A 26,240-nucleotide genomic window follows, 5' to 3' on the forward strand; every position below is an offset into this window, starting at 1 on the left:
GAAAAACTTAAGCAATTTCGATTCTAAGAATACTAAAATTAAATTGTAGCGTAACTCGCTGCAATCCATAGTCCAGACGTCTCAGCATTAATACAATAATAGCAATCACTAATTAGATTAGTATCAATAGATTAGAGAGAATTGTGAAATCATATGAAAATCCCACCGAAATAAGCTGCTTGACGACACCCAAAAATACTTTTATATATGTATGTTCACTTAAGCATTCAAATTCAAATCCTTTATTCTCGAAACAATGTCTGAGATTTGGCAGCATTTGAAGCACCTGCTAGTCACCAAACAAAGCTATCTAATGATAAACAACAAAATTGAAGTGCATCGAAATTCTTGATTAAATACTGCGCCAGCACATATGAAATGCATTTCCTGAACAATTCATTGAATCAGTTTGCCAATAAACTTGGTCCTAAGCGCTCGTGCATGGCCTTTAGTCTGCATAATAGCCATAAAAACAATATATATGTGTATTCGAAGTGTGTGCGCTTATTTCGGACCTGCAATCGTTAAATTATTGGGTTATCGTCGTCTTATCTATGTGACGAAAATCGAAACAACTCGTACACGAATATAAACGTGTTTCGGGCTAAATTCTGTGATTATACGACGACTTTTTTGGCTTATCTTCTTCAATTTTGTTTTTGCTTTTTATGTTAATTCCCAGCCCCGTTGAGGGTAGTCGGCATAGTCGGTGTTATAAATAACGCCGAATAGAAATTCGCTTTATCGGACATTCGGCAACAGTGTCATATAATCATAGTAGTTATTAGATGGCAATAACTTTGCGCTTGCTGATACGCTTGCATCGATAAGTCTATAAAAGGCGCTGGCATACTGGCCACAAAATTAGTTAACCGATTCCAATATTGTGGGTTATACGTGTCGGGTAAAACCCATCGATCATGAGACTGACCGCAACAGGAGTAGCGCTGCTACTTCTGGTATTCTATACCAATAATCCAAGTGGTACGTTCTCAAGGATAATACCGTGTGCCTCGTGATGTGATTGTGAAATTAAGCAAAGACAAAACTAAATAATTTAAATTATTAATTACTATTGTGAGGATACTATATAATGTGAAAAACTTTATGAAATAATTAACGAACAAAAGCTTTAAGTGCATGTGACTCCAATAAAATTGGAATTAATTTTATACAAAGTGCAGATATTGGATATCGCAAATAAGCGGATGAATTGTTAGATAACAGTCATGACTCATAATAACTTTATTTATAAAAATGCTTATTGATTTATAAAATAGCTAGCTAAACAGCTTTATAATGAACTCTGAACTGTAGTGCATAAAAAATTAAACTGAAAGTGTTTTAAATATATACATTTTATTAGTGGACAAGTGAAAGCGATAATGAATTACTTTAAAGTGTTTGAACACATAATTGTATTAATAAACTATAAGTACTCTAAGTATTATAACATGTTAATGGATTTATTTGGCATTATTATTAATAGATTATGCATTTTGGACTTTAAGTTGTTTACAGAACAAACAAAATCGCAGGTGGTCGATTATATTTAGAGCACAGATTTATAGTATTTGATTAATTCCAATGAAATCTTAGAATCCACTTCTCTGCGCCGCTTTATATAATTGGTGCTTATGCAATCTGAATTATAGTATGTGCTTTACTCGACCAATTAGCTATTATGTACCACATGCGGATGGTGTATACGAGACGTTGTAAAACGATCGGCGATAGCGATATTTGATTGCCGTCCATAAACAACAAGGCAACGAATTGTTTCAGCGATAAACTAGCCAGCAGATTAGCAATGAGCCAGAAACAGTTTTTTTAGGTTCGAATACTGTCGAAAACTGATGTGTAAAGATATAGCAGACGTTTCAGTTTCTAACATTTTACCCCAAAAATAGAAATAATAAAATAATAAAATAACTAAAATATTGTTTGCTTTATTTGCGTAATTGACAATTATTTTTATAAAATGTTTTTTAATTTAATTAAATTATTTATACTCAAGTTGCTGTTCAATTTTTTGCAGTGTATACCAAGTACTAGATTACACTTTAAAGAGATTTGATTGCCAATCGAACAACAGCAGTCTTAGGCGCTGATTCAATGCCATATTTCTATCTATAAATACCATAATGACATTAGGGGGTTTTTAGTTTATATAGACAAATTTATTTCCACTTTATATACATTTATTTTTGACGAGAGTGGATAGGTGATTAATAATCGTTGTCAAATAATAGGTATATAATTTGAATCATAAATAAGATACGGAGTCATTCAATAACATTAATCAATTTATCAAAGTTAAAAAGGAAATACCTTAAATATATGTTTAAGCTTTGATGGCATGAAATAGATACGAAACAAAATCAATAGCCAAGAAAAAATCTACAAAATTATTATTAATTATAAACTAAATTTAAAAATCAATCTCATTATGTCAACTTATTTCACTTACGTGTTTTTGGCACATCTAATCTAATCAAAAACTATGAATAAGAAATAATTTATTTATGCTATGTTGATCACTGCAGATGCTTGGACACACAGTTGGCACACGGGTCCAATCAACTGTTACAACTGCTCGAGTACAGAGGAGTGCGCTGCGAGCGCGGGAGCGTTGAGAAAATGTGCGAATAATGATGCCCAGAGTTGTGTGGCAGTGTTCCAGGATGGCGTTGTCATCGAACGTGGATGCAGCGACAACCTCGAAGAGACCTGTGCCTCAGAAGGAAATTCATGCTATGAATGCCGGTCACATGGTTGCAACGATATCAAGGTTGACACCAATTTGATCGATTGCTTGCTCTGCGATGCTGACACCGATGAGAACTGTGTCTTCGACCACGAACTGGTCACGGATACACGCCGGTGTAATGAGCAGTGTATCACTGCTCTCTACCCACGCACTAGCGATGTGGGTGCTCCCTTGGAGCTGGTGCGCACTTGTCTCGATGATCTGGACTACGATGATCGCCAGTCTTGCGCTGCTGGTACATTGGAGAACTGTGTCGCATGCAGCAGCAATAAGTGTAACACGGCTGATATCGGAGTACGTGGTACCTGCAACTTTTGCACCAACGGCAACTGCAATAGTCTACAGTCGAAAACATGCCGCGCTGTGCCAGCCGATGACGAGAGAGAACAATGTTACATTGAAGTGGATGAGTCGGGTAATATCTCCGACTTGGGCTGCCTGAGTCAGTACAATATCAGCGATGCTAGTGTACTGCAAGGCGAGAAGCGTATCTGGACTTGCACTGGCGAGAATTGCAATGTGGTCTCTGCCCTGCCCACGCCCAAGACCTGCGTTCTCTGCAGCTCTCGCACTGCCGCCAATTGTGCTGTTGCCCCAAATCTGCTGGGCAGTGCTACGGAATGCTCGCATCCCTTGAACAGCGATTGTTATTCGCTGCTGCGTGATGATGGACACACGGAACGAGGCTGTGCCACAACGCTGGATTCGGAGGATTACCTTGGGTGCCAAAGTGGCAGTAATTCCACTAAGTGCACCTCGTGCAACGGAGACAATTGCAACGTAAATGTAAGTGAGCTGATCTCTATCAATAACTGAGTTGAACTTACACGTACACACATTATTAAGTATTATAGTAAAACATAAGAAGAAAAACTTCAATTATCCCTTCAATCAATAAGACTGAAACAGGGATTTCATATTGAAATTAATATATTATGAGGTGCTATTCATCCTTTTGCGAATTTCTTTACTAAAGATTATCCTCAAAAGCATAACCTAAATATATAATACTACATACTGTTGCAATCACAACTTTAGCAGCCTAAGGTATTATAAACTCTTTACTTTATGCTAATTAACTTAACATTTATAAAAGAAGCCTTCAAATTAGGATACTTCATTCAAAAAATCCTATAGAAACTCAAAAAAGTCGTGCTCTTAACTGTTCAAGTTCTTTATATCACTTACTAAAAATATTTTTTGAATTCTTATAATTTTCATAAAATTAGAATTCACGTTCTAACATGTTTTCATTACTCTTTGCAGATTCAACCTGCTGACCGTTTGAGCTGTCATGTGTGCAACTCCGCCGAAGATGACAATTGCGAAACTTCACCCGATGCTTCCGCTCTCTGTGTGATACATCGTGTTGGACAACAGTGCGTGAGCAGCCTCGATCTGAATGGTAACACCGTGCGCGGCTGTGGCGACAGCTTGAGCTGTGTATCGACCGATTCACAGAGTTGCCAACTCTGTTCGGGCGAGAACTGCAACACGGTGAATCTGCAGCGACGCAACGATGGTCAGCCTGGTGGTTGGGGACAAGAGTTGCCACTAAGCTGTCTTAGCTGCAACGACACCACAGCCTGTGCTGCGAACTCGATTGATTCGGTTGCCTGTGCTACCAACTCGGAATATTGTGTGACTGTCTTTAGTGCTGCAGGTGAAGTACAGAGCCGTGGCTGCAGCGATGTTGTGGAGGCGGCTTTCAGTGCTTACTGCGATGCCAATGATGCCAACTGCCATAACTGCAACTCGAACAGTTGCAACAATGCCACCAGCATCGATAGCTACACTCAGTGCATCTATTGCGAGTCGAGTGTCGATAGCAACTGCATTGCCGATGCTCAGTTGGTGACCAAAAGACGTCAGTGCAATGGCAAGTGCATGACGGCCTTCAAGCCAGTGACTGGAACTGATGGCTATGATCTGGTGCGTGGCTGTCTCGATGACAAGGATCCTGAGGATCAGGAACTCTGTGCTGCTGGCAGTGATAATAATTGCGTGGCCTGTGATGGCGATGCCTGTAATGTGGCTGAGATCGAGGTGGAGAGACTCAGCTGTTACGTATGCAATGATGACGACAGTTGTGCGGATCCCAATCAGGCTGTGTGTCTTAACTATAGTCCTTCGGATCGCTGTTACATGCTCTTCGATGACACTGCCTCTGTTACTGCGATGGGTTGTCGCTCGGATCTTGACGCCGACTATATTGAAGATAACTTCGTTTCCTTATACTTCTGCGAGGGCAATGGCTGCAATTTCTTTACCAACATTCCCCAACCAAACATTTGCAAGGTCTGCTCTTCATTTGACGATGAAAACTGTGCCGTCGATCCCAGCAGGATCACCGAATACGAGAACTGCAATGTGGTGCCCAACACTGGTTGCGTGACACGCGTACTTACTGGTAAGTTAATTATTTAGTTGAAAACATGATTCTTTAGACTTACATTTTTGTAAATTATCTTTCCTTTAAGCATTCTGATACTGCAATTCAAGATCAAAGGGTTTTATAGTAGTCTTTTACGCTCAATCGGTTTTTCTTCTTTTAGACAATTGCGGATAAATTTCTACTTAAAAATGAAAAAGTTTCCTGGCAAATTTATTGGAATTTAAAATAATTTATTAATAATAATAATTTCTAACAATTAGCTTATGAACTCCAAAATTATTTTTTTTTAAGTTAGGATGATTTTATTCACCTAAGGTAAATGTGAGAACTTTCAGTGCAGTTGCTTCCCTTTTATTTTTAACTCAATACCAAAAATTCCAAATCTAAAATCCCCCTCCGTTTTTTTCAGACGGCTCCACAGCGCGTGGCTGCGTCAGCAACTTGGCCACCACTGCACAGAAGGCCTGCCTCCGAGGCGAGGGCGACTGCGAAGTGTGCGAGGGCGAGATGTGCAACGCAAACATTTATCCCGAGGACCGACGAAGCTGCCATCGTTGCAACTCCCTGGATGATCCCAGTTGCGGATCATCGCCCAGTTTCGCCAGCGTGTGTCCACGCTACGATCAATCGCAGGGTTGCAGCAGCAAGATTGTGAATGGCTACACATACCGTGGCTGCCAAACCGAATTCACATGCAACGACTCCGACAAACAATATTGCCGTCTCTGCTCCGGTAGCGATAACTGCAATGTGGTCGATCTCGATGATCTGGTCATTGGTTACCCTGGCAAATGGACAACGCCACCAATCAACTGCTATACTTGCGAGGGATTTGCTTGCCAAGGCACAAGTTTGGGGGCTCTGCAGAAGTGCGCCAACAATGACCAGCAGAACTGTGCCACAGTCTTTGCCACAAATGGATCTGTGGTGCTGCGTGGCTGCACCGATCAACTGTATGCCGATGAGGAAAACACGCAATACTGCGATGCGAATGGCGCCAACTGCAAGTTCTGCAAGTCCACGGGTTGCAACAATGCCCGATCTCTCGACACCTATGTGAACTGTGTGCTCTGCGATGGTTCCGAGCAGGCGGCATGTGTGCGCAGCATTAGCGACATCACACGGCAAACTTCCTGCCAGGGCAGCTGCTTCACTGGCCTCTATCCGAGATCACGCAGCGTGGAGGATTCTCCATTCGAGCTGGCACGCGGTTGTCTCGATGATCTGGAGTACGATGATCGTGAGGCTTGTGCTGCTGGCACTCTGGAGAATTGTGTGGCATGCACGGGCGCTGTTTGCAACACAGATGATGTACCTGAGCAGCGACTCAGCTGCAATTACTGCGCGGATGAGAGTTGTGCCGAGCTCACTGCTTTGACTTGCACTGCGTATAGGGAGAATGATCAGTGCTACATTCATGTAGGCGACCTGAAGATCGAGAGCGCGGGTTGTGCCAGCGATTTGGAGCGCACTTTCCTGACGGAGAATCGACGTGATTTGTATTTGTGCAGCGGCGACAATTGCAACACGAAGGACGTGCTCAACGAAGTTGGCGTTTCATGTGCCCTCTGCAACTCGACAGCGGAATCAGGCTGCATTGCGGGTGAATCAATTTTAGCCCCAGTTTGTCAGCATTACTTGTATCCACAGTGTTACACGCACATCACAGAGGGTAAGTACAGCGCATTGAATATAAATGTATGTAATAGGCAGTTGTAGTCTTCTACGAACTCATAGTGAATACATGTGATCTCCGTACGTCCTTATGATTCCTTAAAATTTGTTTACAATCACATTGAATTCTTTTATATTGTTCAAATCTGGTCTTTATCTGGTATATTTTGTAATCTTTAGTATATTTTGCGTGTAGTAGTATCGATAGTATTTTTGGTATTTTTTCGATACATTTATTTAGTATGTTTTAAGTACTGCTATGCGGCAAGCGGGTATCTCACAGTCGAGCTGACTCGACTGCAGCTTTTTTACATGTCTCTTAACTAATTGTCGCTACTCCCCCATAGATGGCGTTGTGCAGCGTGGCTGTCTCATGGACACCGATGATGAGCTTTTTGATGACTGCTTGAGTGGCACCAGCGACACTTGCAGCACCTGCGACTCGAACAACTGCAACACGCAACTGTATCCCGCCGACTGGCAGAGCTGCTTGCGCTGCGACTCCAACAGCGATGCCAACTGCGAGAAGCAACCGGCAAGCTATGCTGGCTACTGCTCCGTTTACCAGGCTGAAGAGGGCTGTGTTACCAGCCTGGAGAATGGACGCACGCGTCGTGGCTGCCAATCGGAATTGTCTTGCGATGTGAGTCAGCCGGGCAACTGTCGCTTCTGTGAGAACAACAATTGCAACTCGATCAATCTGGCTGCCAGCTATGTCGGCGAACCTGGCAAGTGGCAAGATTTGCCACTCAGCTGCCATGTGTGCACGGATGCGGCAAGTTGTGCTACTCTGGGCACTCCAAGCACCTGCGAGGGCAATAACAAACAGACCTGCAGCACAGTCTTCAACGAGGCAGGCGTTGTTGTGGCACGTGGCTGCAGCGACTCGGTGCTCACCGATCATGCCACTTACTGTGAGGCCAACGATGCCAGTTGCTTGCAGTGTAAGTCGAATGGCTGCAACAATGCTCAAAGCTTGGATGCGTACATCGAATGCTATCACTGCGATGCTGAGACCGATGAGGAGTGCGCTTGGGAGACGCCCCAGAATACGCGACAGTGTCAGGGTCAGTGCATGACGGGTCTGTATCCACGCAGCTCTGCCTGGGACTCGGCTCTGCTGCCCACACGCGGCTGTCTTGATGATCTCGAGGAAGCTGATCGTGAACTCTGCTCGGCTGGCAATCATGCCAATTGCACCGCATGCTCCACAGCACTTTGCAACACAGCCAACGTGATTGCCACCGCACAGGAGTGCTACAAGTGCACCTCGAGCGATTGTGCAGACATGAGTTCTGGTAAATGTGTCGCTTATAGGGAGCACCATCAATGTTACACAGCTTTTGATACAAACGACATCATTGCCATGGGTTGTGCCAGTGACTTTGAGACGCAGGTCGTCGCTGAGTTGGTGGCTCAGCAACGTCTGCTCGTCTGCGATGGACAGAACTGCAACAATCCCTCGATTGCCATACCCGAACCCAACACCTGTCTGCAATGCAGTTCGCTCAACGACACTCGCTGTGCCACGAATCCCAATCAACTACTCACCACCGACATCTGCTCCCAACTGCCTTACACGCAGTGTATCACTCACATTGATGCTGCTGGCGTGACAACACGTGGCTGCCTGGCCACCGTGGCTGGTGATGATTTCTCCAGCTGCTTGGCAGGAACTTCCGACCGCTGCGACATCTGCACGGGCAGCAACTGCAACGGACTTAGCGTCTTCCCAGCAAATCGTCGTCGCTGCCATCAATGCGACTCGTCGTCCACGCCAGCTTGCGCCAGTGCTCCGAGCAGCAGCACCGTGTGTCCCATATACGATGCCGAAGATAGCTGTGTTACTACGTTGATCAATGATGTCACCTATCGCGGCTGCAGCTCCAGTTTGAGCTGCTCCGATCCCAGCGATGCGACCACCTGTCGTGTTTGCAGCGATGCCGATGGTTGCAACACCGTCGATCTGGAGCGTCTGCACACGCATGGCAATCCTGGCGTTTGGCAAGAGACTCCCATTCAGTGCTTGGCCTGCTCTAGTGCTGAGGGATGCAGCAACGGCGGAGGATTGCTGGAGACGTGCGTGGGCCTAGATAATTGTGTGACTGTGTTTGATGCCAGCGATGCGGTCACTTCGCGTAGCTGTTATGCCAATCTCGACACCACTTCCACCAGCTATTGCGATGCACAGCCCGAGAATTGTCCACGCTGCAACTCTAACGGCTGCAACGTGGCTGACTCCCTGGAGAGCTATGTGGAGTGTCTTGTCTGCGACTCGACCTCGAATGCTGATTGTGTGAACGATGTGAGTGCTGTGACCAAGACACGACAGTGCTACAAGGGATGTCTGACTGCCTTCCGACCACTGTTCAACGAGTCCTCAGATCCCAGCTATGCGTTGGTGCGCAATTGCCAGGACGACAAAGAGGCAGAGGATAGCGCCTCATGTGGCACAGCTGACAATCAATTGTGCACTGTTTGCAACGATGCCAAGTGCAACACGGCTGATCTAGTTGACAGCAGACTGAGCTGCTTGAGTTGCCAGGGCGATGGCTGCCAAAATCCCCAGCCAGCTAGTTGCGCCACCTATCGGTCGGCAGATGCATGCTACATTCAGTTCGATGAGACGCGCTCGGTTGTCGCTCAGGGCTGCCTCAGTGAGTTCAGCAATGCAGACATTTATTTGCTGAGACTCCGCCAGCGTCTGATCAGCTGTGAGAACAACAATTGCAACACCCTTGAATCGCTGCCCGATCCCCAGAGTTGTGTGCTGTGCAGCTCTCGCACCGATAACAATTGTGCCGTGACTCCTGCCAGTGTGACAAGTGCCACAACTTGCTCTCAGCTTGGTCTTACGCAGTGCTATACCCGGGTACTCTCCGATGGCTCAACGGAGCGTGGCTGCCTCTCGAGTCTGGAGGATGAACAGTTCCTGGGCTGCTACAATGGCACATCCAACGATTGCAGCTCTTGCGTGGGCAACTCTTGCAACAATCAGGTGTATCCAAGCGATCGCCGCTCGTGCCACATTTGCAACTCGGAGAGCGACGGCAACTGCGAGTCGACGCCCAACAGTCTCGCTTTGTGCCCCCTTTATGCCGAAAACGACCAATGTGTGACCAATTTGCGCAATGGCATTACTTACAGAAGCTGTGGCAGCTCGCTCACTTGTGAACCCAACAGCAAGAGCTGTGTATACTGCGAAGGCGATGGCTGCAACGTGGCCGATCTCTCTGCGTCGGATGATGACAATCACGGCAAGTGGCAGGATCTGCCACTCAGTTGTCTTACCTGCCAGGATGCAACCTGCCAGCAGACAACAATCGAGAGTGCACGCTGTGCGGACAACAACGAACAGGATTGTGTCACCGTCTTTAACGAAGCCGGAGTTGTGGTGCGACGAGGCTGCGAGGATGCCATCGAACAGGATGAAGAGCTGGCCAGCTATTGCGGCACCAATGCTGCAAACTGTCCTATCTGCAAGTCGAATGACTGCAACAATGCCACAACCTTGACGCAGTACAACAGTTGCATCTACTGTGATTCGTACAAGGATTTGACTTGTCTCTGGGACGCCACAAACACGAGGCACAAGCGTCGTCAGTGCCAAGGCGATTGTATGACTGCGCTGCACGGTGCCGAGGATTCGGGCTACGATCTGATACGCACTTGCCTGGACGACAAGGAGCCGGCGGATCAGCTTACCTGTCAAGCTGGTACTGATGCCACTTGCGCCGCTTGTACTGGAGAAGCTTGCAACGTGGTGACTTTGCCAGCGGAACGCACGAGCTGTTATCATTGTGGTGACGATGTTGATTGCGAGGATCCTGTGACAAGATTGTGCGACATTTACAAACCCAACGACAGCTGCTACTTGTGGGTGGACAATGACAACGATATCAGGCAATTGGGTTGTGTGAGCTCGTTCCGCAATCAGGATGTGGAAACATTGATCAAGACAAAGCGCGTTCAAGTCTGCGAGGGCAACAACTGCAACACGCCTCAGCTACAGTCGCCTGTTAGGTGCGCCGTGTGCAACTCACGTACCAATGCCTCTTGTGCCACAACTCCGCTGGCCGTGGACAACTTTGAGGTGTGCAGCCAGTTCCCTTACACACACTGTGTCACCCAACTGGATGATGGTAAATTTGCAGTGTTCTTAAGAGAATATTTAATTCATTTTACTAAACTGTTTTCTTCCATTTGCAGAAGGTGCTACCATTCGCGGCTGCCTCTTCGATTTGCCACAAACCGACTTTGCCAACTGCCTTCTGGGCAACGATCCCAACTGCGAAATTTGCTCTGAGGACGGCTGCAATCGTGAGGTGAGTTTAACAACATTGTAAAGAGTACTCGACTTAAAGTTGCGCTTAGTTCGTCACCTCAAATCAGACGAAGTTTTTCGGTTTGGCAACAATTATGTTCTTTTGAATGTTTGTTTTTACAATTGCCATTCTTTTTTAATTGACTTGCAGATCTTCCCTGCTGATCGCCAACGCTGCTATACCTGCAGCTCTGCGGACGACAGCAGTTGCGAGTCAGACCCCAGCCGCAGCTCAGCCTGTCCCTGGGTCAGTCAGTGGGAGACGTGCCAGACCAATCTGCAGAACAATGTGACTACTCGAGGCTGCAGCAGCATCATACTCTGCGACAACGATGACTATCGTAACTGCCGCAGTTGCGTGGGCAGCGAGTGCAACTCGATTGATCTGGCTAATCATGTGGATGATGGACAGCACGGACTCTTCCAGGCGCTGCCGCTCAAGTGTCACACATGCGAGGGCGACCATTGCCACAACTCCCTGGGACCGGCTACTGAGTGTACACGCAATGTGGAACAGGACTGCAAGACGGTCTTCGAGGAGGATGGCGAGACAGTTCGTCGTCGTGGCTGTTCCGACGATGTGGATAACTACGAGGATCGCTATTGTCGCCAGCACCCGGAGCTGTGCTTCACGTGCAAGTCGAACGAGTGCAACGATGCCTGGCAAGTCTCCGAGTACACCAGTTGTCTGTACTGCAACTCAGAGTCCGAAGACGAGTGCGTCACGTATCCGCAGAGCACTGAGGTTGCCACACGCCAGTGCAAGGGCAAATGTCTGGTTGCCTTGCTGGAGAACAAGCAGCTGTTGCGTAGTTGTGTGGACGATAAGGAGGCCTTCGATCGTGCTGCCTGCAGCAGCGATGAGAGCGGCACCAACTGTGCCACCTGCGAGGATGGCAGGTGCAACACCTTCTCCTTCCCAGCGGATCGCCTGAGTTGTCACGTCTGCACGGGCACGGGCTGCACTTCGAGTCGCACATCCGCTTGTCTGGCCTACGATGAGAATGACTTCTGTTTCGCCAAGTACAACGATGGCGCCGTCGAGCTGATGGGTTGCGCTAGCAGCCAGAATGAGACCGATCTGGAGCAGTGGCGTCTGACGAATGTGCTTTACGAGTGCGAGAGCGCCGATTGCAATGATCTCACTCGCCTGCCAGCGAGTGGCGAGTGCATTGCCTGTGACTCCAGCCGAACGCCAAACTGTGCTCAGTCGCCTAGTGATGTGGAGACCACTGTCACCTGCCAGGCCCCCTTGTCCGATTGTGTGACACGGCTGGAGAATGGTAACACCATTCGTGGTTGCCTCAGCAGCTTGAGCACTACCGATGGTAATGCTTGTGTCGCCAATGGCACTTGTGCCTCTTGTGCTGGTGGCAAGTGCAACCTGGAGGTATTCCCCGCTAATCGTCGCAGGTGTCACATCTGTAACTCGGTGGCCAACTCCAATTGCGCCGATGATCCGAACAGTCTGGCCATTTGTCCCGTCTATGCTGCCGACGACACTTGTGTCGCCACCTTGGGCTCGGACTCATACCTGCAACGCGGTTGTGGTAGTCAGCTGGAGTGCGAGGTCGATGATGAGGATCATTGCCAGGTGTGCAGCACGGATGGCTGCAACACGAACAAGTTGAACGGAGCTGCCACAATCGGTGGCATTGGCCTCGTCCTCACGCTCGTTGTGTCGCTCATCGTCAGCAACTTCCACTGATCGCTGATCGCTAATCCCTGATTCGCCATAGCTTGTATAGTAGTTAAAGCCATAGATGTATATATGATATCCCCTAAAACCCCGACATCAATTAAATTAAAACGAAAGTATTTTAAAATAGTTGTCAATCTTTTTATTTCTTGCAATAATTACTTTATTTTAATTAACTGAGACTGAGTGCAGATTAATACTTTTATTTCAGTTAAATTTACAGTGTTGTTTGATAGTATTCAGAAAATATCCGAAAATGAGTAAAAAAGGTGCAGTAATAATAAACAACACATTTAATCAAAAATTTTCGCTGGCGCCATCTAGCGCTCATTGCTTAAAGCAAGTTAGTGCTTCTCAATGGTAATTCATTCGACAGACTAAACTTGAATTCCCAATTGGATATTGGATATCTGCATAAGACTCATTAACGAATAATATTGGTAATTCGATGATTTTTTGATTTCTTGCAGACTGAAAACTTAAATAAATTAATATCAAACAAAGCTAAACATGTATGTAAAAGTCTTTACAAATTTAATGAAGTAAAAATGAATGAAAATATTATTAAATAGTATTAATCAAAATAGTTTATATTTTCAGACTGCTTCCTTTATACTTAGTTACTGAGTCAGCAGCAATCTTTTCATCTACAGCAGTAGCATACAGCACTCAAAAGGCATGCGTATACGTAACGTAATAAACAAGGGAGAATTGAAGAACATTTTCTGAAGATAGTCACAGGCAATCTAAAGTAATCAAATGGCAAATGCCCCATAGCATACACTAAGCTTCTGATTTATCCAATTTGCTAGTAAGTTGAGTTGCTATTTTGTAATTGGCCAGTTAATGGCCCAACATAAATCCAAACCGCAATTGCTTCTAGTCTTTGCTGGCAATTAAAAGCAAATCAAATGGCAAGGCGACAAGCTTCTGCTCGGTTTTGGGGTATTTGTTTTTTCATAGCAATTGTGATAAGTTGTAGAGTGTACCACATAAACTGTCAGCTGGACATAATCTTGATGGTAATTGTCGTTGACAAATTGAGGAAACATTGCCGAGCCATTTAACAAATCTGATGCTCTTTATTATTCTGTAATTTAAAATATACCTGAAATTCAATTTGTTCTTTGTTCGCTATTCATTGCTCGTTGAACTGAAGCTTCTTCGATTATTTGCATTTTACTTCCAATGGTTGCGCTTTGCAATTTCTTCAAATAGAAAGCAGTATGAGGCATTTTGTCGGTTGGCAAGTTTTACTTTTCAACTTTAACCGAGCGCAAAATTGACGTGGCAGACATGCGAGTATGAGCCTGGAGATGGTTTGAGAATAGAGTGGGCAAGCGAAATATGTAAACATGTGTTAAGGAAATAATATTAAGTTTTCTGGACTAAACGTGAACCTAAAAGCCTTGTCTACAATTTAAAGGCAGTAATTTAATTAGATTGGTGACGAAATTCAACATTTATTTAGGGATTCTTCAAAAATTTTTTTTTTATTTTTTTATTTTGTTTTCGTTTGTAAGTTTGTAACCAAGCCATCGAGTTTTCGTCGCAATAACCGGACGGACATAAGCGGATTCTACTGTATGTATATATACATACTTTATAATTTGTCACTCTTTAATTTTATCTTGCTCCCAAATATTTTAAGTTATACACCCATTTTTGTAATATAGCGAAATTATTTCTTCAACTTTAATTCGGATAAATTGCGGAATATTTTCCTATTCACTCAGTTCGCACATGAAACTCTTTAGGAAATCTTATCAAATATAAATAGAGACTTTATGTTGCGATTCTATTTAATTTCAGTTTGATTTAACAACATTTAAACAAATTTTTTTTAAATTAAGGTACATAATACACGTAATATAAATAACATAAACAGTATAGCGATACCTATAGGTATATCTTTAATTGTAAATAATTATCAACGCAATTGAGGTAATATATATAATATACATGTCATACAATTCCCGAAATCCAGCTCATCAATTGAGGTAATATAAATAATATAAACGCAATTCGCGAAAATATGACATGTATGAGGTGTATGACGTGTATGACATGTATGACCTGTATGACATGTACGACATGTATGACGTGTATGACATGTATGACGTGTATCACGTGTACGACATGTATAACGTGTATGACATGTATGACATGTATGACGTGTATGACATGTATGACATGTATGACGTGTATGACATGTATGACATGTATGACATGTATGACATGTATGACATGTATGACGTGTATGACATGTATGACATGTATAACGTGTATGACATGTATGACATTTATGACAAGTATGACATGTATGACATGTATGACGTTTATTTTATTTATATTACATGTATGACATGTATGACGTGTATGACATATATGACGTGTATTACATGTATGACGATGTTGCGAAAATCATAATGAACAATATTTCAAACATATGTATATTAAGTAAATTATAAATAGAAAGAAGGATAGCGATACCTGTTGGTATCTCTTTAATTGTAAATTGTCTACAATTTAAAGGCAGTAATTTAATTAGATTGGTGACGAAATTCAACATTTATTTAGGGATTCTTCAAAAATATATATGTATATATGCTTTATAATTTGTCACTCTTTAATTTTATCTTGCTCTTAAATATTTTAAGTTAAACACCCATTTTTGTAATATTCCGAAATTATCTCTTCAACTTTAATACGGATAAGTTGTGGAATATTTTTCTATTCACTCAGTTCGCACATAAAACTCTTTAGGAAATCTTACCAAATATAAATAGAGACTTTATGTTGCGATTCTATTTAATTTCGGTTAATTGTAAATAATTATCAACGCAATTGAGGTAATATATATAATATACATGTCATACAATTCCCGAAATCCAGCTCTTCAATTGAGGTAATATAAATAATTTAAACGCAATTCGCGAAAATATGACATGTATGACGTGTATCACGTGTATGACATGTATGACGTGTATCACGTGTACGACATGTATGACGTGTATGACATGTATGACATATATGACGTGTATGACATGTATGACCTGTACGACATGTATGACATGTATGACATGTATGACGTGTATGACATGTATGACAAGTATGACATGTATGACATGTATGACATGTATGACATGTATGACATATATGACGTGTATGACATGTATGACCTGTTCGACATGTATGACATGTATGACATGTATGACGTGTATGACGTGTATGACATGTATGACGTGAATGACGTGTATCACGTGAATGACATGTATGACATGTATGACATGTATGACATGTATGACGTGTATCACGTGTATGACGTGTAGTACATGTATGACGTGTATTGCATGTATGACATGTATGACATACATGTCATACAATTCCCGAAATTCCCTCTTCAATTGGGGTAGTATAAATAATATAAACGCAATTCGCGAAAATATAACAATAATTAATACACATATAGAAGTAGGACGATGTTGCGAAAATCATAATGAACAATATATAATACATATGTATATTAACTATATTATAAATAGAAAGACGGATAGCGATACCTGTTGGTACCTCTTTAATTGTAAATAATTATCAACGCAATTGAGGTATACGTAATATAAATAATATAAACAGGATAGCGATAGGTATCTCTTTAATTGTAAATAATTATCAACGCAATTGAGGTAATATATATAATATACAAACATGTATCTCTTTAATTGTAAATAATTATCAACGTAATTGAGGTAAAATTTATAATATACATGTCAAACAATTCCCGAAATCCAGCTCTTCAATTGAGGTAATATAAATAATATAAACATAATATATATGACATGTATGACGTGTAAGACATGTATGGCATGTATGACGTGTATGACATGTATGACATGTATGACGTGTATGACGTGTATGACATATATACCGCAATATTTTGCTTTTATTCAAAATGGGTAGCGGGTATCTCATAGTCGAGCACACTCGACTGTAGCTTTCGCGAATTGCGTTTATTTTATTTATATTACATGTATGACATGTATGTCGTGTATGTCGTGTATGACGTGTATGACGTGTATGACGTGTATGACATGCATGACATGTATGACATGGATGACATGTATGACGTGTATTACATGTATGACCTGTATGACGTGTATCACGTGTATGTGTAAACTATTATTTCAAGCATATGTACAATATAAAATCTAGTTAATATTTCATTATATTAATATACCTAATTCTTAATTCTGATGTCCGATTAAATAGGAGTCTGCTAAGGGATTTTTCATTGTACAAATTTATAATATTCTTAGTAATCTCTAAAAATGTTTACGTTTTTAGTAGTTGTTGATCTTGGTTTAGTTCTTGATCTTGGTCCTCGGACCTAAAATCTGTGACTACAAATTGACGCTAGTTATTTAATTAGATTTCAACATTTTTTTTCAATAATAACAATAAATAGCTCTAAAATCCTCTATATATATTTGCTTATCGATCATTGCTTCGTTCACCTGCTGTAGATCTTGTTGCAATCGTAAAGAGTGTTGATATCTCCATGCTGGCTGTCACAACAGAGCCGCCCGTTTACCATGAGCTCGTGATGGCAAATTTATTTAGCCACGTTTCAGCCCACAGCCCACAATCTGCCATCCAGCATCCGCCGTCGAGCCGTACAGTTGCTGACAGCGACAGCCACATTTAAAATCTATTAGTCCACCAACTGCAACTGCAACTGCCAAATAGCCAAATGGCCAAATGGGAAACTGGCAAATGGCAACTCACAACTGGCAACTGGTATCACAGAGCCTGTTTCTGTTTTCTGTTCATGTCCGCGCCAGAAGAGCAAACAAATTTAATAAAGCCAAAAACTGGACCTCGTCCCCGCCAGCAACAACAAAAAAATAAAAAATAAAGAGCGCAACACAAGCGACAATAACAACGACAACAAAAAGAACAACAGCAACATCACAACACGAGGCAACAGATTCCTGTGCTGTAAATTATGTGCAACAAATAAATTATTTTCAGTTCTGTCATTTGATTAAAATGTGTTTAAGTGTCGAGCGTTGCAAGCGATGGAAACGTTGGCAAATGAATTGCAATGAAGTTGCGAGTTGACAGGCCACAGGGTGAAACCAATCTGTTGCATGCAACATGCTGACACAATTGTTGCAATGATTTAATGTTAACTTGCACTTGGTCATTTAATTGCCAAGAGAATACAAGTTTACTTTAAATTTACTTATTTACTTAAATAAAATTTAAATTTATTTGATTTATATTTTACACAAGATTTATATTTTAAAAGAAAAAAATAATAATAATGGAATGCATAATTTAGTATAATTTATTTATTAAAAAGAATAAAGTATTCATGTGTTGTTTATGAAATAATTATAGGAAAATACATTACATTACATTTTTTTTAGTAATGTTGAGTCCTTTTTGTCCAGAAACTAAATATTTGTGGTTAGAGTATTTAAAAAGTTTTGAGATCTCGAACATCGCTTAACTCTTTTTCAAGTGCTATGTTGCATTCAGTTGCATTTAAGTTTCTTTAGAATATTATTAAACATTTTTACCAATAGCTTATATTATATTCCTTATTTTATACATATATCCTTCCTACTTCTAAAGTATAATTTTTATTTATTTGCTATTGAAAGTTGAGCTTATCACCAAATGACCGCATATTTATTAGTGTTGTATGAAATCATTATAAAATATATATTGTAACCTTTTTTTTCAAAATTTTGATTCGTTTTTTTAATGCTAAATATCTTGGTGTTGGCTCTTTGTCATATAATTACACAAGTTTTCCCTTTTCAAATAGTTAACATTTACATTGCTCAGTGGGATCGAATTCCCAGGACTAGATCAAACTTCGCGTAACTCACGATTTTTGGAGTTTCACACTAAACAATGTGAATGTGAACAACAGAATTTATATGAATTGCAGCTCACACTATCAGCTTCAGTCCCACATCACATTGCATCAGAAGATCAGTTCCTGGTCTGGACCTTACGCATACCCGCCTTCTTCGATGGCTTGAGCACAAAGAACGAACACATCAACGTCTCATCCACAGACATCATGGCGCCGGCATTATCAAACTCCCCACAGTAATTGGGAGCCGAGAAGATGGTAATCAGCTGCCGCTTGGCAAAGAACTCGTAGCCATCCTCAACGACCTGATGGGCACGACAGATCAAATCGAACTTGAACCGATGTATGAACTTGCCCACAATATCCGACCCAAAGGTGACACTCACGCCGCGATCATTATCGCTCCAGCCCATGATCTTGGGATCGGGATCGGCCCAGAGCAGATCGCAGAGCAATCCCTTGTCGGGCACCTCGCAGGGACGCGGCAGCTTGTGTATCTGGCCCATATTATTAAGATCGGGACTCAGTCCGCCATGGCAACAGAATATCTTCTCATCCACAATGGCCGCAACGGGCATACAGTTGTAGCAATCGACAAAGGTGCGCCACAACTTCACCGTGTAGCGTCGCTTGCACTCATCGTAGAATCCGTAGATGCGATTGATGCCCGAACTCTCGTGATTGCCGCGCAGCACAAAGAAGTTCTGCGGGAACTTGATCTTGTAGGCCAGCAGAAGACACAACGTTTCGATTGATTGCTTGCCACGATCGACATAATCGCCCAGAAAAAGATAGTTCGATGCGGGCGGATATCCGCCATAGTCAAACATACGCAGAAGATCCGTGAACTGGCCATGGATATCGCCGAGTATCTTCACCGGGGCCGAGATTTCCAGCAGCATCGGTTGCGTCAACAGCACCTCGCGACAGCGCACACAGAGTGCTCGGATGTCTGTTTCGGTGAGGGGGAATTGCTTGACCTTGCGCACATCAATGATATTGAGTATGATCTGATCGATGTTCGCCGACTCATTCATCGACGATAGTCGGGTTGACATTGCGGATACGGAATGCTTAACGTGCGGCATGCAAAATGAATTTCAGCAGGATTTCCAGGACGACGAACAAACCGAGAGAGATAGAAGGTAAAGAAACATTTAAAAATCAGCAGCATCTATGTCAATAATTAAAAAATCGAGACGATACGAGCTCTTGATATTTGTTTGACAGGTTTGTTTCTGTTTTTTGTGTGTGTTCTGACAGCTCTGCGCCAGCCGGCTCAGCCTTTGTTGAGGTCACCATTTGAACTCTGGCTGGCACTTGCACTCGGACTCGACTTCGAGAAACGGCCACGTTTTCGATTATTCGACGGACGCAACACATCGAAGGTGATCACCAAATCCTTATCAATGTTCATCGAAGCTCCCGCATTGTCATACAGTCCACAATAATTCGGAGCCGAGAAGATGGTGACCAGCTGACGCTTGGCAAAGAACTCGTAGCCATCCTCGACGACCTGATGAGCACGACACAGCAAGTCGAAGTCATATTTGCGCAGAAATTTCTCGAGCACATCACGACCATAGAGGAAACTAACGCCACGATCACTCGGCGAATAGCCAAAGCCAAAACGATCGGGATCACTCCAAAGCAAGTCACACAACAGACCCTCGTCTGGCACTTCGGTTGGCCGGGGCAACAGCTTGATGTCGTTGAGATCCTTCAGACGCTGGCTCAAGCCGCCGTGACAGCAGAAGATTCTGCGTGCCACCACAGCTGCCACGGGCATGCAGTTATAACAGTCGACGAATGTCTTCCACAGCTTGATGGTGTAGCGTCGCTTGCACTCATCGAAGAAGCCGTAGACGCGATTGATCGACTGTGACTCGTGATTGCCACGTAGCAGATACACATGCTGTGGATACTTGACCTTCAGGGCCAAGAGCAGCGTGATTGTTTCGACCGAATTCTTGCCCCGATCCACATAGTCGCCCAAAAACAAATAATTCGCGTTCGGCGGATATCCAGCATGATCCATAATGCGCAGCAGATCGTTGAACTGCCCGTGAATATCGCCAACCACACGCAATGGTGCGGACAACTCCAGCAACATTGGTTCAGCCAACATCGTCTCCCTGGCCTGAAGACACAGCATTATCACCTCCGGTTCGTAGAGATGAATTCGCTGCAATTTGCTGTTGCGGAATGCCTTCAGTTTTCCAATCAGGTCATTCAGATTCAGTGTGGAGTCCGTTATCAGTGAGCTGCGCGGTGTGTTGACCATTCCATTTTCCGCACTGTTACCACTTGACGATGGCGGTGGAGTTCCAACGGGTGTGGAAGGGGGTGGAGTTTTGCCCTTGGTGCCGCCGATGGCAATGTCTGGTTTAATAAAGAGTTTCTCGAGAACACTGATGGTTTTGCAAGAGTATTTTGGATATAGAGCCATTATATGATTTTCTTTTATCTATGTAAATTAATATTAAAAAATAACAGATTTTGCAATGCTCACCGAACAAAATCAAGCTTAAAACTCAAACGAAATTCTAATATTTACACAAAGCTATTTATTGGCATCTGAAGATAACAAATATCATACCAGACCAGTCGCAAATTAATTACTACACACGCTTGGCTTCCTCAACGAACTCATCAACGCCACTTCTGCGAATTGCCCGCGATTTGTAAATGTCAAAAGTGATCATCAGATTGTGATCAATGAACATTGTTGCCCCCGCATTATCGAAGACACCACAATAGTTGGGCGCCGAAAAGATGGTGACCAGCTGCCGCTTGGCGAACAATTCGTAGCCATCCTCAACGACCTGATGGGCACGGCAGATCAAATCAAAATCGTTGCGATAGAGAAATCGCTCAACGACATCGCTGCCGAAAACAAACGAGACACCGCGACTGCTCTTGTTCCAGCCAAAACTGCGATCCGGATCCGACCAGAGCAGATCACACAGCAGTCCATTTATTGGAATGTCGGTGGGTCGCTGCAACTTGTTGATGTCATCGATGCAGCTGAGACTAGGACTCAAGCCGCCGTGGCAGCAAAAGACACGATTCGAGACAACAGCTGCCACGGGCATGCAACTGTAGCAGTCGACAAAGGTCTTCCACAACTTGGAGGAGTAGCGTCGCTTGCACTCGTCGAAGAAACCGTAGATCTGATTAATGCTCTGGCTCTCGTGATTGCCGCGCAGGAGAAACACATGATGTCGATACTTGATTTTGTAGCAGAGCAGCAGCGTTAATGTTTCCAGCGAATGCTTGCCACGATCCACATAATCGCCAAGGAACAGAAATCGCTGAGATGGTGGAAACCCTTTGATCTTGAGGATGCGCAAGAGATCTTCATATTGGCCATGCAGATCGCCAACCACACAGATGGGCGCACTAACCGATAAGCACATGTCCTCATCTATCAGGATTTGACGCGCATCGCGACAGACAGCCTGAATATCCTTCTTGTCCATAGGAACGACTTGATTGGGTGGCCTTACACCATACTCCAGCAGTCGAATGAGTTCATTAATCTTGGCGAGAGACATTTGCGATCCGACTCCTTCGTTTCGATTTTGAAACGGTTTTTTGTCTTTTTTTTCTCTAATAAATATGTATTTGTGTGCTTCAAGGGGAAGCAAAGTTCAGAGGTATTTGGAAAACATTGAAAATTTCAAAATAGCTGCTGCGATCAAGTGCAACTCTAACTGGAAATAGAATACAAGACTCAACGCAACGCCACTGACCGCTAGATGGCGTCAGCTCCGTCCACTATGAGTAATCATTTAGTGTAGCTCTTTTGCGTTTATTAATCAATTGAAAGCTAATTTGAAGATAAGTGCAAGAGGATGTAAGCACATTATTTACTGTTCTATATATTTTGACTGCCAGTCATGTGCTTCGGTGCCTTCTCTATAATCGAAGCAAGCTTCACATCAGCATGGCCCAATTTCTTTGGCTTTAATACAACCATTGAGATATTGAGAAACTCATCCACACACATCATGCCACCAGCATTGTCGTATTCATCACAATAGTTTACGGCCGAGAAAATTGTGATAAGCTGCCGCTTGGCAAAGAACTCGTAACCATCCTCGACCACCTGATGGGCCCGGCAAACAATATCGAACTTGAAGCGGGCCAGAAACTGCAGCACAATGTCCGCACCAAACACGAAGCTAACGCCACGTGAGTTCTTTGCCCAACCAGTGATCAGCGGATCAGGATCGGCCCAGAGCAGATCACAGAGCAAGCCACTTGACTTGACCTCACAAGGACGCGGCAAATTGCGTATGTCATCCAACTCGTGGAGTGACGGACTCAATCCACCATGACAGCAAAAGATTCGATCCGAAATTATTGCTGCCACAGGCATGCAGTTGTAGGTGTCCACGAAGCAACGCCAGAGGCGCACAGTGAAGCGTCGCTTGCACTCATCGTAGAAGCCATAGACCTGGTTGATGCTACCCGATTCATGATTGCCGCGGAGCAGAAACATCGAATAGGGAAACTTCACTTTGTAGGCCAGAAGCAATGTCAATGTCTCTACCGAGTATTTGCCACGATCTACATAGTCGCCAAGAAACAGATACGATGTCTTTGGTGGATGGCCGGTATTGTCGAAATATCTCAACATATCTGAGAACTGGCCATGCAAATCGCCGAGCACATTTATGGGTGCATCCACCTCCAGGAGCATCGGCTCACCAATGAGAACGCCGCGTGCCGAGTGCAGCAGCTTGAATATATCAATTTCGGGCACGTTGATTCGCTTGTCTGTCTTCCATTGCAGTAGGTTTTCGATAAGTTCGTCCAGATGTTTGGGCAGCATTTGGTTTGCAGCAAAAAAAAAAACAAAATAAAATGAAATATATGATAATCAAACATAGTCTTAATTCTAAACTGACTGTCACTCAGTTAATTGACAGTGACTTGAAAGATTGTTCAATTTTTTTTTTTTTTTTTTACACTTCTTGCAGGTGGTTCACATATTCCTGCAGACACTGTAATATTTGCTGGAAATACGCGACCAACTGTCACTTCAATTTCTGCTTCGAAGCTCCAAACACATGTGTCAGCAAGATGGCAGCAAGTGCAACACACACACACCTCCCACACCATCTGTTGCCACTTGCTCCTCCACCTCGACGACAGCAGCAGCAACAAGGCGACAGCCTTGGTTTGGAGCCATGTCAGTTTGTCGTCAGAGGTGCGTACGTGCCTTTGGCGTTTATTAGTTTTGTGCTGGACACGGTTGCTCGCCAAAGGAAATTAAAATAATTCAAGCATTAAATTCAATTTCATTTTTGCAGCTGCAAAAACGTTGCTGCATGGAAAAGTCGTAAGGTTATTTATATTTACACCATTTCTTTGGCAACGTTGCACAGGAGACAAGAACTGTCCTCTAAAGAAATTATTTTTGAAATAATATTTACATATGGCAAACAGGGTAATTGAAGTGTGTTTAAAATAGAAACAAGTAAGAAAGTTACAGTCGAGTGTGCTCGACTGTGAGATACCCGCTACCCATTTTTAATAAAGGCAAAATATTGCGGTATCATTTTCAAAATATACCGAAAATACTAAAAAAAAATACTAAAAATATACCAAATGGTATGTTTGGTATATCGATACAGCACACCATTCAAAATATACCATAGACGGCAAAATGTACGAGATTGTCGGCCAAAGCAACTAAGATCCCTCGAAAGTAGGCGTTTTTGCCCATACAAAAGTATTTCTTTAATAACTTCCACAGTTTTTATTTGATCGCAACCAAATTTTCAGGAATCATAACTACTATAGTAATTATAGTATATACCAAAATTGGGAACTCTAGCTTTTAAATTAGGCTTGTAATTCGATTTTTTTGATTTGCGGGGGCGGAAGGGGGCGTGGCAAAAATTTGAAACAAACTTGATCTGCGTGCAAACATAACAAATGCTGTCGAAAAAAAATTATAGCTCTATCTCTTATAGTCTCTGAGATCTAGGTGCTCATACGGACAGGCGGACAGACGGACAGACGGACGGACGGACAGACGGACAGACGGACATGGCTATATCGTCTCGGCTGTTGACGCTGATCAAGAATATATATACTTTATAGGGTCGGAGATGCCTCCTTCTACCTGTTACATACATTACCTGCCGGCACAAAGTTATAATACCCTTCTACCCTATGGGTAGCGGGTATAAATAGGAACATTAAAGCTAAAAATGAAAACATAAAAGCTCGGCGATCATTGTCTGATGGCTGTGTGCTCGCTTATTTACATATAGTATTCACCTATTCCGTTTTAGATCGTATCATAGCCAATAGAACACAAAATCCAATCCCATCAATTTTAGCCAGTTAACAAACTTTAATCCTTCGTGCAAGCACATATAAAAAAGGCAGCTGCTGGCACAAAACTAAATCCAGACAATTGAATTTGTGTACGGTGTTACTCGCCCTACAAAAACAATATACTGCAGTAGTACAGAATATACATATATATATGTATATAGTGTATGTAAATAAAATATATATGGATGATATACCAGTTTGTGTAAGAGTGGTGTGTATTGTTTTTTTTTTTTTTTTTTTTTTGTAGCCTTGCTCAGTGTGTGGTATTATTTAAATTGAATTTGCAAATTAAGTTTATTGTGTTACAGCACACAGGAATTTATATTCTATGTGCGATTATTGTTTCGCTATTTTTTTGCTTTGTCTTTGGCATCTTTTTTACAGCAAAAGCTTCGGTGGGCTTATGCGATATTTATTTATGGCCAACAACTTGTTTGTTGTGCCCGCCTCGCGCTCTCAAATGGAAATGGGTAAAAGGAATTGTATTTTATTGTATTCGCTGCGCTTCAATAGAAACAATTGAGCAATTGATTTGCATGCATAAAATTTGTAACTGGGATTTGCATTGAATGATTTATGAAAACGCGCGTCGCATGTTTCGCGGCTTTCTCAAATCATTTTGCAATTCTCAAACACACACTCTACAAGCCCAATTGGCATAAGCTTTAACAATGAATATATCAGGATCATTCGAAAAAATCCCTTAAAATGCAAAATTAAATTCTAGACTCGTTGCAATATTTGTGCTCTTCGTTTGTGATTCACAAAAATATAAAAATTCTAATCTTGCTCGGTGGAAACATGCAAAAGTTCTGCCAAAAATTCATGCTCTAATAACTGCGAGCACACACATATAACATTTTTTCAGGCTTCCGGCAAAGCAATTGTTCAGTCATATCTTTAGATTTAACATTTTTGTACATTTAAATGCACATCCGGCAAATATCACGCATACGCACTGGTGTGCCTTGTGCCTTGCCATGCAATTTACAATTTACATTTACTTGGCAAACCGTTAACAAATTTGGCGCAGCGTCTATTTGGCACCATTTGGTCAGCCAAACAAGCAAGAAAGAAATACTAGCAGCCGATGTACAAAATAAATTAAAAATCATATAAAAACGGACAACG

At 42.8% G+C, this 26,240-nt stretch overlaps 5 protein-coding genes across 5 annotated transcripts; 1 reads left to right on the plus strand and 4 right to left on the minus strand.

The window, feature by feature from the left end:
* Positions 1–865: 865 nt before the first annotated feature.
* LOC117570904 (uncharacterized) lies at positions 866–12,991 on the plus strand. The gene is made up of 7 exons (XM_034252809.2): positions 866–984; positions 2,547–3,556; positions 4,037–5,180; positions 5,575–6,837; positions 7,187–10,981; positions 11,049–11,164; positions 11,315–12,991. Exons 1-7 carry the CDS (start codon positions 921–923, stop codon positions 12,869–12,871), a joined length of 8,949 nt encoding a protein of 2,982 aa, XP_034108700.1. The 5' UTR covers positions 866–920; the 3' UTR covers positions 12,872–12,991.
* A 5,540-nt stretch (positions 12,992–18,531) lies between these two features.
* LOC117570906 (serine/threonine-protein phosphatase alpha-2 isoform-like) lies at positions 18,532–20,000 on the minus strand. The gene has a single exon (XM_034252811.2). The coding sequence runs from the start codon at positions 19,838–19,840 to the stop codon at positions 18,869–18,871; it is 972 nt and encodes a 323-aa protein (XP_034108702.1). The 5' UTR covers positions 19,841–20,000; the 3' UTR covers positions 18,532–18,868.
* Positions 19,909–21,279, minus strand: LOC117570905 (serine/threonine-protein phosphatase alpha-3 isoform-like). Its single transcript, XM_034252810.2, has one exon. The coding sequence runs from the start codon at positions 21,199–21,201 to the stop codon at positions 20,032–20,034; it is 1,170 nt and encodes a 389-aa protein (XP_034108701.1). The 5' UTR covers positions 21,202–21,279; the 3' UTR covers positions 19,909–20,031.
* A 16-nt stretch (positions 21,280–21,295) lies between these two features.
* On the minus strand, positions 21,296–22,437 carry LOC117570908 (uncharacterized). The gene has a single exon (XM_034252813.2). The coding sequence runs from the start codon at positions 22,307–22,309 to the stop codon at positions 21,374–21,376; it is 936 nt and encodes a 311-aa protein (XP_034108704.1). The 5' UTR covers positions 22,310–22,437; the 3' UTR covers positions 21,296–21,373.
* Positions 22,438–22,531: 94 nt separating this feature from the next.
* On the minus strand, positions 22,532–23,650 carry LOC117570907 (uncharacterized). The gene has a single exon (XM_034252812.2). It carries the CDS (start codon positions 23,590–23,592, stop codon positions 22,633–22,635), a length of 960 nt encoding a protein of 319 aa, XP_034108703.1. The 5' UTR covers positions 23,593–23,650; the 3' UTR covers positions 22,532–22,632.
* Positions 23,651–26,240: the final 2,590 nt, after the last annotated feature.

Source organism: Drosophila albomicans, chromosome 3 (assembly GCF_009650485.2).
Source record: "Drosophila albomicans strain 15112-1751.03 chromosome 3, ASM965048v2, whole genome shotgun sequence".
Lineage (NCBI taxonomy): Eukaryota > Metazoa > Arthropoda > Insecta > Diptera > Drosophilidae > Drosophila > Drosophila albomicans.